The sequence below is a fragment of the Phodopus roborovskii genome, unplaced genomic scaffold (genome assembly GCF_943737965.1).
Source record: "Phodopus roborovskii unplaced genomic scaffold, PHOROB, whole genome shotgun sequence".
Taxonomy (NCBI): Eukaryota; Metazoa; Chordata; class Mammalia; order Rodentia; family Cricetidae; genus Phodopus; species Phodopus roborovskii.
This window is the reverse complement of record NW_026126448.1, coordinates 12,981,851-12,993,674: the sequence shown is the minus strand read 5'-3', so window position 1 is coordinate 12,993,674 and position 11,824 is coordinate 12,981,851. Positions and strand designations below refer to the sequence as shown.

General features: G+C 52.6%; 1 protein-coding gene and 1 non-coding gene across 2 annotated transcripts; one reads left to right on the top strand and one right to left on the bottom strand.

Moving 5' to 3' along the window:
• Window positions 1-526: 526 nt before the first annotated feature.
• On the bottom strand, window positions 527-8,030 carry Fhl3 (four and a half LIM domains 3). The gene is made up of 6 exons (XM_051188760.1): window positions 7,853-8,030; window positions 3,344-3,520; window positions 3,063-3,237; window positions 1,686-1,855; window positions 1,390-1,600; window positions 527-1,302 (listed from the first exon to the last, which is right to left on the bottom strand). The coding sequence occupies exons 2-6, from the start codon at window positions 3,497-3,499 to the stop codon at window positions 1,148-1,150; spliced, it is 867 nt and encodes a 288-aa protein (XP_051044717.1). The 5' UTR covers window positions 3,500-3,520; window positions 7,853-8,030; the 3' UTR covers window positions 527-1,147.
• A 2,301-nt stretch (window positions 8,031-10,331) lies between these two features.
• Window positions 10,332-10,441, top strand: LOC127225515 (U6 spliceosomal RNA). Its single transcript, XR_007834801.1, has one exon. It is a non-coding gene; the product is annotated as a U6 spliceosomal RNA (small nuclear RNA).
• The last annotated feature ends 1,383 nt before the right edge of the window (window positions 10,442-11,824 follow it).

Sequence of the window (11,824 nt, the reverse complement as noted above, 5' to 3'; positions counted from 1 at the left end):
CTCCCGCCCCCGCCAGTGAATCACGAGAGGCGGGGCAATGACCCATTCATGCTGGGAATCGGATCCAGATGTTCCCCGGCGCGTGCAGCTGCATCCTTGCCTTTTTTGGCAAAAAACGTGCGGCCGTGAGCGGATCCTGAGCCACCCCCACTAATCCTTGGGTAGAGGGGGAAGGGGGTTGAGGGTCTAGGCCCAACTGGGGATCAGAACTCCGTGCTTGTATGTCGGGTTGGGACAGGGTTGTTGGCGGGTGGGGGAAGATGTGTACCAGACCAAGAAACCCACCGCCATCCGGCTCTGTTTGGCACTTCTCCCAATCCCTCCCTTCCTCCCAGAGGTAAAAGCCCTCCGCCAGCAGTGGGGAGGCTGGCCAAGCTAGAGGGACTAGTGTGGCTGCCAAAGGGGATCCTCTTCCTGGGGTGAGAATCCCCACCCCAAGGCCCGCCCACTATGAGGTTTACAAAAGCCTGACTCAGCCAAGGAACCTTCCTTTACCCTCCCGACAAATACACGGGGGGCCCTGGGCTCCCTCACACTGTTTTATTGCAGAATCTGTAAGTGGGGTAAGCCACCCCCTCCTGCCTATCTCTGGGCAACATGGAGCCGAAATAAAATGGTACTCATAAACTGGACAGCGCCCTGGACCTTATGACTCTTCAACCAGGGAGCCCTTAATCTGCTATCCAGACAGCTGCAGGCTGGAGGTGGGTGGGATGGGGGTGAAGTCAAACTGGGGCACAATCTATGAGGGCTTCTCAGGCACCCATAGGCAACCTAAAAATCCATCCTGTAAGTCTAGATTTAGGGAAGCCTAGGTGGGGGTGGGGCTGGGGTGTCTAGAGCCTTGATCTAGGGAAGGAGCTAGATCTGGGAACCCAAAAAATATAGAGGGGAAGACTCATTTCTGGAGTGCAGACTTGGAGAGCTTAAGTTCATGGGTGTTCCACAAGAGCCCAGGTTTGGGGCCTGGGTCAGAGGGCACCAGCTGGTTTTGCTGGAGACTGAATCCTGACGCCACCGAGCTGCACAGGGGCAGGTGGGGGGGGGGGCCCATTCTACGGAGGGACTGGGTTCCCAAAGTGGTTCAGAAAAGGAGCCATAGTCTTGAACCCTTGGTTTGGGAAAGGGGAGAGTCAGGAGCCTTGGCTCAGGGCCCTGCTTGGCTGCAGCCCTGGCACACAACTTGGTCTCCGTCTGGTACGAAGCCTCGGCCCACCAGGGAGGCGGAACACCGGGCACAGGAGAAGCAGCTGTGGTGCCAGTGCCGGTCTTCGAAGGACACATACTTGCCTCCACCGAGTCCTGGAGGGAAGGGAGGGGGGTTAGCTCCGCAGCTGTGGTGGCACCGCTGCCCCTCAGCCTCGCCCAGGACCACAGCCACACCCTTACCTGCAGCCTCACCGCTACTCCCGCCTGTGATGGGGCGCTTGCAGCTGCTGCACTTGGGTGCAAAGAGTTCTCCAAAACAGGCCACACAGTAGGGATCATCGTCCCGAGATGTGAACTGCTGCCCCGCAAGGGGGGTCTGGCACCCAGTGCAGACCAGGCATTCCCGATGCCAGGGTTGATCCCGATACGTCACTCCACCCTGGGTCAGCGTCTGTGGGGGCATCACCCATCAGCAGGGGAGTGAGTCTTCCCACCCACAATAGGTCTTACCCTGAATTCACAGGCTCAGCCCCCACCTTGCTGCAGCGGGCACACCGAGGAGCAAACTTGTTCTCATAGCAAGGCACGCAGTAGTGAGCACCCTTGTCAGGCACGAAGGAGCGGGAACCTAGAGGCTGCTCACAGCCACTGCATAGGAAGCAATGTTCATGCCACGTCTGGCCTCCATACTCCAGCTTCCGGGACCCTGTGGAAAACAGGAATCCCACTTTGTCTTTGTCCCAAGTCCCTGAAGGTCACTGTCAACTCTACTCCCCGTGCTCTCCACTGCCTCTATAACCTAGTAAACCTAGTAGCTATAACACCCCACCATGTATGTTACATGTGCCAACCTCTTCCCCCCAACTGGACATGAGGGTTCAGCACATGATAAGAACATGCGTTAAACATTCCTTGCCTCACACAGGATTTTTTTTATTTGTCTTTTTTCCGAGACAGAATTTCTCTGTATTGCTTTGGAACATGTCCTGGAACTAGCTCTGTAGACCAGGCTGGCCTTGAACTCACAGAGATCCGCCTGCCTCTGCCTCTTGAGTGCTGGAATTAAAGACATGCGCCACCACCACCTGGCTCACAGTACTATGGTAACATACATCAAGCCTCTTACATAGAGGCTTTACACTTTTACATAAAGTATAAAACATATGTTGTCCCAGTATATTCTAAATAAGTCATTATATATCAGAAATACCAAGGTTTCTTGTTCTGGTGTTTCGAGAACTAGCTCTGTAGGCCAGGCTGGCCTCAAACTCACAGAGAAGCACCTGCTTCTGCCTCCCACGTGCTACCTGTCCAGAAATACCAGCCTAACACTCAGGCAAGATCCCAATAACCAGGCAACTCTGCTTACACAAAGCCTAATGCCCTAGGAATGACAGGTTTAGTACACACTAAGCCTTTGCATGTTCTAGGTATATCATTCTTCACACATGCTAAGTCTTCACATACCTATGAAGCATGCAGGACACCATACATGTTAAGCCTACAGTTCGATCTCTACACAAAAACTTCAATGCAGCAACCCTGAGAATCTCAGCAAATCCTTAGCTCTCATACAAGCTAAGGCCTGTGTGTGTATCAAGTATGTCAGCTGCTATACACATGGTAAGTCCTTAGGCGTTCACTAGGCCTATTGGTCTAATACACACTAAGCCTCCAGCTCGTCAGTTTCGGTACCCCCAAGCATTTGTGTGTAGAGCTGGGTGTGCCAATCCGTGTACATTAAGCTCTCAAGAGCATACATACATGCATAACAGATCCATAGACATTCCAGGACCATGTAGTTTGCCTAGGTCTCTACCCACACCAAACCTCATGCATGCATGAGACGGGCAGGCGCAAAGACCCTTCTCTGATGGCAGGCCCCATACCCAGGATGAGGTCCTAGGACATACCAGGCATGACAGTCTCCCCACAGGCTGAGCACTGTGAAGAGAAGGCTGTGCAGTAGCAGTCATTACAGAGAAGCTCACTGTCCTGGCAGGTGAAGGGCTCATCAGCGAGAGAACGCTGGCAACGGCAGCATCGGAAGCAGCCCTCATGGAAGTGGCGATCCTCATAGAACAGTTCCTTTGGGAGACAAGGCAGGGGCACTAGCATCTGGGCTTGGTGGATTTATCCTTGCCCCCCTCCCACCAGTCTGCATTTACTCTCACCCATCTAGTATGGTCCTTACCCTTGAGTCATGCCCGATGAGCTGCTGGCACTCCGCACAGGTGTTGGCGAAGGTGTCATCATAGCAGGGAACGCAGTAGGGGCCACTGTCTGTCTGGATGTACTTGCGGCCGTACAAGGACTCACTGCATTTTGCACAGTCAAACGCCTCGCTCATGGTGGTGATGCTGAGTAAGCCCTGTTAGGAGCACAAGATGGGGCAGAGTTCACCTAGAATGGCTCTAGCATAGCCCTGGACAAGCTCTTTGCACTCAAAAAAAGAGAGGAGGCATAGAAGAGATCAAAGCAGGTGGGGAGGAGGGGTACTGCTCTGGGAACCCAAGAGTCTTAATGCATGCTTGAATCTTGGGTGTTTATTGCTATATTTAACTGTGAGGATAGGAAGGGGTCAGGAAAAAATCAGGAAGCAGAAGTTGTTTTCTTATCTAGGCCCTGGCTGGCTGATCTGGGGGGAGGGGGCTTTTCCTGGGTCAGTGACTCATTTCCTGCTCCAGCCTGAGGTTTGCTTCCACTCTCTGTACTGTCCCTAGGGTGCTAAAGGCCAGGACAGGGGGCCACCAACCCTACTGTATAGAGACAGAACTCTTACCTCCTGACTCCCTGGATGGGACCATAGGAGTTCAGATATGGGGACATTCATCTAGGGTTCTGATCTGGGAAGCTTTGTGGAATGGGCTGTTGTCTTCCCCTACCCCCACAACTCCTCACCGATGCAGGAAACAGTGGAATGCAGGAGAGATGCTTGACTGATGAATGGTGGAGGGCGGTGTGAGAAGTTGGGCCTCCCCTCCCTGGAGAATCAGCCAAGCAAGCACTTACAAGGCTCAGCCTAGGTTCAGGCAGGAAGGAAACCCTGCAAGCTGGACACAGCCAAACGTCCCCAGCTGGACCCTCGGCCTCACCCCCTACCACCTCTGCTGTGTCTCTGGTCACACCAGCCTGGACAGTCTTGGCTGCAACAACATCTGCTGCAGCTGTGGTAGAGCAGAGGGCCAGATGTCAGCTTTTTGCCAGCCAGAGGGAGGAAAAAGGAGAAAACCGACATGCCTGGGGAGGCAGAAGGGAAGTGGAAACACAGGAAGAGGGTAGTGTGGGCCCCCTCCTTCCAGGTGTCTGCTGGGAGGTAGCTCTGCAAAGACCCAGGGTCATGCATGTCTCTTGCATCTGGACAGACAGCCTCTTCCTACTTCTCCTGAGCCCCCAGGGATTGAGGCCAGAGAAGAGAAAGGTAAGGGAAGACAGGAGCCCACGGAGCCCCAGTCAGGCTCCTTCTTGGGGAGTAAGAGAAGGGGGGCCCAGAGAGCCGTTGCTGCAGACACCCAGCCCCCCACCAAACCTCAGACACTTTCCATTTTCTCAGGAACAAAGCATGTTTGTGGGATGAGGTCACCCACACAGCTGCCTCTGGAACAGGAGCAAGAAGAATGGGGGGGCAGGGAAGTGGGGTTCCCAGTCTCTTCTGCTGGCCAATGCCAGTCTCTGGTCCCAAAGTCAAAGCCCCCCAGCTCCGCCCTCCTCCACTACGAAGCACATTCTCAAAGCCCTGGGTAGGGAAGAAGATCCCCCTAGGAAGGAGATGGTGTCATTGTTGCAAAGGAGGCCCGGGGGAAGTTAAAGGGGTGCACAAAGGAACCTACCAACCCCCTTCTCCGGGGCTGTACTGGCTTAAGATGAAGGAAAAGTCTTTCTGTGCAAGCACAGCAGGAAATTCTCACACACCTTGGTCTGCCTTAGAGTTCAGGCTTCAGGCAAAGACAGACGTCTCAAACCTGGAGGGCCTGCCTCTTTGCAGCTTGAGTTTGAACTTTCCCTTCCACAAAGTGGGAGCCAGTGGGTTCACACCCAAAGCAGGCCACAGGCCACCAGAGTTGAAGTCTTCAGAGTGGAGAGTCCTCAGGGTGGAGGTTGTGCTGAAGGGTGGAGAGAGCCCCCTCCTCCTCATGCCCCTCCCTGTCATTCAGAGCCTGGTTTCCTCTGGCCCAGCATCTGAAGGTTGCTTGGGCTGCTAGCCACTGGACAACAGTCAGCCATACAGGTGGCCTGTGACTATGTGTTCACTGGGGAGGGCCCTAGGTCTTTTCCTTCCTTCCGGGCTTGGCCAGCAGCAGCAGCAGCAGCTACCTTCCCAGGTCCAGGCTAGCCCTGGATCCACCCCCTCAGAGCCAGTCACTAGGCTGGGATGAGGCACCCCAAATAGGGTATGGGCGTGCCTTCTGCTTCCTTCCCAGAATCCCCCAATCCCTTAATTTACATTTCTAATGAGGACAGAGTGAAGGACACCACCAAGGCCCACCTGTCTAATCCCTGTTCCTCTTCTTCCACAACCTCTCCCCATTCCCTCACAAGGCTAGAGGATTAAAAGGATGAGCAGGGAGCCAATCTTGTATTCCTTACTGGCTTGTCGCAGGCCGGGTTCAGAGGAGTCACTGGATCTTCCAGATAACCCTCATCTGCTATTCCCACTACCGCACATATCTCTACACCAGACTTACACACACACACATAAACACACATACAGTGTACACACACCAGTGAGCTTGCTGGCAATGAATGACAAGACTCCTTTCTGTGTGGTGTTCAGTGTGTAGCAGCTTGTTTCAGTCGTGAAATATATACCTGACTTGGGATCCTGTGACCTTGGGTACATACTTCTCATGCCCTGAGACTTAGCCCATCTAGTTAAATGAGATAACATTACCTCCCTCTCCCAGGACTGCTTTCAGGCTAGGAGAGGGAGGTAATGATAATCCCTGTAAAGCATCTAGCAGATAAGGCCCAGGTAAATGGTAGCCACTACAAGCCCCTCACTCCTATTGGAGCCAGACAGTAGATCTCAGGAAGAGCTGAGGCAGGAGCTGGCCTGGGATGTGAAGGCCAAACCTAGGATCTAGCTGAGGGGACCACTTGGGGCCAAGAGTAGCTGTAGCCCAATCAGCTGGACACCAGGGAGAGACGCCCTAAATATCTTACAGATGGGTAGCTCACAGGTGTTCACACTTGTATGACACCTTGTCATTCATAAAATACATAGCTCACCACCACTGTATCACGTCTCACAAAGGTAGGCAGGACAGCAAATATCATCTCCTCTTTAGAATTCAGTACAAGGTACCAAGGGCAGGCAGGCTGGAGGCATCGATGGCCAAGGCTGTTCAGCAAGTAACTCTGCCTAGCAATGCTTTGGTAGTAGTGGAAGGGGCAGTCAGCCTTTTAGGATGATGGGGGAACGGACAGACAGATGGACATGACGCAGACGGACAGGAGATACACTAGAACTGGCTCTTCTCCCCAGCTGCCAACCCTGCCACTGGAAGACACCCAAAAGTCTTTCCAACTATCCATGCCAACTGCTCAATCCTTTCACACACCCCCAAAATCCAGGAGGACCCTGGCCAGGCCCCGCAGCTGTGAGTCAGAAAGAGAACAGAGGCCTCTCCCTTGACAGGAGACTTAAGGGGAGAAACTAACACTTCCACCCCGCAAACAGGCACCAACCCCAAACTCTCTCTCGTCCCTCTTCCCCACAGGGCCTGGAAGTCAAAGCAGTTTAGGGAAGGGGGGAGTTAGGGAGCAGATCCAGCAGCTGCTCTGAGGGCAGGAGAGGAACATTTCATTCACCCTCGAGTCCCCCAGGGCTGAAGCAGAGCGTCCAAGATTTGAGTTTAAAAATAAATTGGCGCTGTCTTAGTGGCTGTGTGTGCATGGGGCTCTTTCTTGAGCTCAGCTTTCCAGCCTCAGGTCCTCTGTCTCCTGGGGGATGGGCTGGCTGAGAGTCAATTTCCCCCCAAGCTTTGCCTCTACCTTTTCAGGCCTGGGGCAGCTGTCAGTGAGTACACCTAGCAGCCTCTCTTCCGCGAACTCTAGCCTCCCCTTCTCAGCACCCTTGGGTTGCGGTCTTTGTGTTTGGGTGTGGGTGTCCCTGTATCTCTGGAGCTGTGTCCCAGTGGACCCACTCTGGGGATTTCTATCCCTCGGCGGCCAAGTCTTGGTCTCTCAGTGTCTCAGACTCTGAAAAGTCACTTTAGGCCTCAGGGAGGCAGATTTAGCACTAGTCTAACAAGCTTCAGCCTCAGGGCCCTCCAAGGCCCTGGGAAGGGCGCTAGCAATGATTTCCCTGGGGTCATACATTTGCTTCTTAAAATGTTCCATAGAACCGGGGTCCCCGCAATGCCAGGAGAACTTCGGCGGTCCATTCTCTGCACTAGTTTGAATGGTTCCTGTAGCCTCCTGGGGCGTGCGTCCTTGTCAGTTCTATCAGGCTTCCTAAGAGCCTCAGTTTCTCCAACCCTCCGGATCTTTCTAGCTTTTCTAGTTCAAATTTGGTCCCCTCCCCCTGCAACTCTGGCTGTCCCCTCCCGGCCCGAAGGCGCCAAGCGGTGAGGTCCGTACTGGTGCGCGTGGTCCCAAGCTCGGGGTGTTTGGAGGTGTCCCAGCAGGGGAGAGTGGCGGGGAGTCCCCGGTAGCACCCCGGCACCAGCGCAGCGCGGGTACTAGGGCGGGGGACGCTCACCTCGAAGCGGGCGTGGGAGCCGGGCGCGCGCGGGCGTAGGTGGGACCCGGAGCCGATTGCCCCGCCGCTCCTACCTGCCGGCCGGGCCGAGCGGGCCGAGAGAGCCGCGGAGACGTAGCCTGCTGCGACAGACTGTGTGGGCGAGTGGGCGCGCGGCCCTAAGCCTCCGAGGAAGTGCGCGGGCCCGCCCCGCCCGGACCCCGCCCCCGGGCCCCCAACCCGCCGGCAGGGGCCAGACCCCGCCCCCTCCTGCCTGCTGCGAGCCCGGCCCAACCGAACCTGGCGCTCTGACCTTCTCGGCCCCGCCTTGCCTGCTCCCTGCAGCCTGGCCCGCCCCCCTATGCCCCTCCGACCCACGAGAACTGCTGGAAGCGATCTTAGGCCAGGGCTGCAGGACTCCTAGGACCAGGGTCCGACTGGGGACCAAACCCCCTCATCATCTCCTCCTAGCTCATCCCCAGATGTTAACTAAACCTCGGCTTGTGAAAGAGGCCTTAATGCAGTCTGCGGGAGGGGATGGTTTTGATTCTGCTGGCATAGCCTTAGCAGTGGAGATCAAGGTATTTTTTTTTTTTTAGAAACTTGGGCTAAAGAGAGCCTTTATCCTCCTCAGTTTCAAAGGGCTTTATTCTATAACTGAGTGGCGAAAGCCCAGGCAACAACCTCCCCAACCTCAGATGTATCCTGGCACTGAGGTTTCTACAGTGCCCCAGGAATAGTTTTGACCTTTCAGACTCAGGGAGACCCTAATCCTCAGTTTCATGAGCTTTTGGTTTCTTGGGAGGGGTGTGAAGAGCGTGAGTGGTTATGTTGCTGCAGGCAGGGGTGGTGAAGGAGAAGAGGGGGGACTTCTACAGTTTCTGATCCTCCAGCTTCTACTCTGTGCCGGGAAGGGAGGACAAGCGCTTGCCAGGGACACAAGGCCCATCCAGGTCCTAAAGGCCAACCCCCCTGGGATCCTCAGGCTTGTCACTAGGAATAAATAGCCTCAATCTGGAGGGAGGTGGTGGTGGAAGGGGGGAGGGGGAGGCTCTGTTGTGCTGTTTGCAAAACAGGAGACAACAAACTTATAACCTTTGTATCCATGGTGATTCAGATGCCCAGAGAGGCTCCCCTGATCCAAGGCTGTATCCCAAACAAATTTGTACTGCAGAGATTAAGCCCCCCACCCCTCCTCAAGGCTGGTGAGGACCCTCCTCTTCTGTAGCATGTGTCTGGTGCCTCGGTCCTAGGACAGCCTTCAGGCCTTCAGGCTAGGTTTCCTTTCAAAATTAAACGATTGCTTATAATGTTGTTGATTCTTAATGCAAGCACATTGAGGGCAGAAGTTGAGTTGTTTTTTTTTTTTTTTTTTTTTTTTTTTTTTTTTTGGTTGACTACTACATTCCCAGTATCTACTCCAGTGCTTGGCATACAATAAATAACTGATGAATGAATGACACACTGCTTCAGTTTGGATCCCCTTGTCACTCCCTGCCAGGCACCTGCTATCAGGAGGTGACTAGACAGCCTGAGGGTGGACCTTTCCTCTGGAGGGATGCAACAAACACTATTCCTGGTTGGAGTAAATAGCAAGAGGGGGTCTGTTGGGGATGAGATGATGAGGAAAGGGTTTATGTCAGCTTGAAATTCCACATCACAGCTTTGCTCAGGGATGTCAGGGTAGGAACTCAAGCAGGGCAGGAAACTGGAGGTAGGAGCTGAAGCACAAACCATGGAGGGACTTGCTGCTTATTGGCTTGTTTCTCATTACTTGCTCAGCCTGGTTTTTTAGAACACCCAAGACCACCAGGGTGGCACTGCCCACAATGAGCTGGGCCCTACCATGTCAGTCAGCCAGTACACTGCTCTTCCAGAGGATCCAAATTGAGTTCCCAGCATCTATGTGTGGCACCTCATAGCAGGCTGTGACTCCAGGGAGTCTGATGCCTTTTTCTGGCCTCCTCAGACACCAGCACAGGTGACAATCATTCATACAAAAACAAACATGTACATATAAATAAAAATAAATAGCTGGGCAGTGGTGGTGCAGTCCTTTAATTCCAGTAGTCAGAGGCAGTTGAATCTCTGTGATTTTGAGTCCAGCCTGGTCTACAGAGCAGGTTCCGAGACAGCCAAGGCTGTTACACAGAGAAACTTTGTCTCAAAAAAAAAAAAAAGTAAAATAAATAAATTATAAAAAAATTGATATGTGTGTGTGTGTGTGTGTGTGTGTGTATGTGTGTGTTTATACACATGAACATACGGTAGGAAGTAAGGAGCAACTTGTGAGAAGGAATTCTTTCTTCTTGCCATGTGGTTTCTGGGAATAATCAGGCTTGGTGGTAAGTGCTTTTACCCACTAAGCCATCTTGCTGGCCCTGCAGTCAGTTAGATTCTGCCTGTATAGGTTTAGGGGATTGGACTCAGGTCATCAGGCTCACAGCAAGTGAGCTGCCTCACCAGCCCTAAATATAAATTTTTAATCCTCTTCTCAAAGGTGAGAAAATCACTTCGGCAGCACAAATACTAAGACTAGGATGACACAGAGATAAGCATGGTCCCTGTGCAAGGATGACATGCAAATTCATAAAGAAAGTCATTGTTTTTAAATAAGACTTTATTGTATAGTTTTTTGTTCCACTAAAAATCTGTTAACCAGAAGCAGCAAAAAAAAAAAAAAAAAAAAAAAAAAAAGATGGGGAAATAGAGATTGGGGCCTGCGGTGGTGCACACATTTAATCCTAACACTCAAGCAGCACAGGCAGGTGGATCTCTGTGAATCCGAGGCCAGTCTGGTCTGTACAGCGAGTCAGGGCTGCTTAGTGAGAACCTGGGGAGAAAGAGAGATAGGGGATAGGGAGAGGGGTGGAGAAGAGAAGCACACATACATTAACTGCCAAGGATGGCAAAGTCAAGATTGAAATCCAGACTGTCAAATTGTTTCTCATGTCCAAAATGATCCTAAGCATTACCTGGATAGTCAGTGAACCTGTGAAAGGCAGTCTCTTCCTCAAGGGTACCATTACTAAGTACTGATGAGATCTTGCAATAAGTCTTCAGTATGTGAGGAGCCCTCCCCTCCTTCCCTCTCATGGTTAAGTGTTAAGGTTCTGTTGTTAGGACTTGGGAGTCTAAAGGTCAGAGAAAGTTGGGAGATTTTTGGCTCTGGCCAGCCTGGGGGAGGGAGACTATCCAAGTCAGGGGGCTGTGTGTCCTTTCTCCTCTCCGTTTCCAGTGGGCTCACATTTCCCTGCTCACTTTTTTTCCATTGGCCCAGGAAGACGTGCCCCAGGGAGTTCAGGGATCAGCCTCATGGACTCTCTGTCCCTGTTACCCATCTGTCCTCTCCCCCTTTTTTTGGAAACAGGTGTTTCTGAGCCGGAGCTGGAAGGAAGCAGAGTGCTTGGCCACAGGCTTAGGTTAAGTGGGCATTTGCTCTTTCCTTACCCAGGGGGTTCCTACACACATTTCCCCATCTCAAGCTCGCAGAGCCCCATCTTGTCTTCTTGCCTTGCAAGAGCTTTTAAAAGAAGGCTCTGGGTCACTTCTGCCAGGCCTCTCATAGCTTCCTCTGTCTGGGTGCTGAATCACTTTGGTGCCTGCAACCACAAGACCTCCTTCCCCCTAGGGAGAAAATACCCTTTCTTCCCTGGGTGTATTGCTCACTCTTAACACTGCAATGCCCAGAGCAGGCCTCCGGCTTAGCAAACACTCTCTTTCGAATGTCTTAGAAACTTGATTTGTGCTCCCAATCCCACAAGGGTGTCATAGAGGGTAAAATGAGGACTCTTTAACAGAGCACAGGCAGGGAAGCAGAGAACATGGTTAAATGCTGTGTGGGCACCATGCTTATGGTACTTGCTATGTTGTCTAGTCTTTAAAAAAAAAAAAAACCCATGTGAACTGGTTATTGTTATCACTTTACAAAGGTTTTGATGGTGTGGCTCTAAATGCCAAACTAAAGGGTGGTAGTTGTGCAGCGCCAATCTA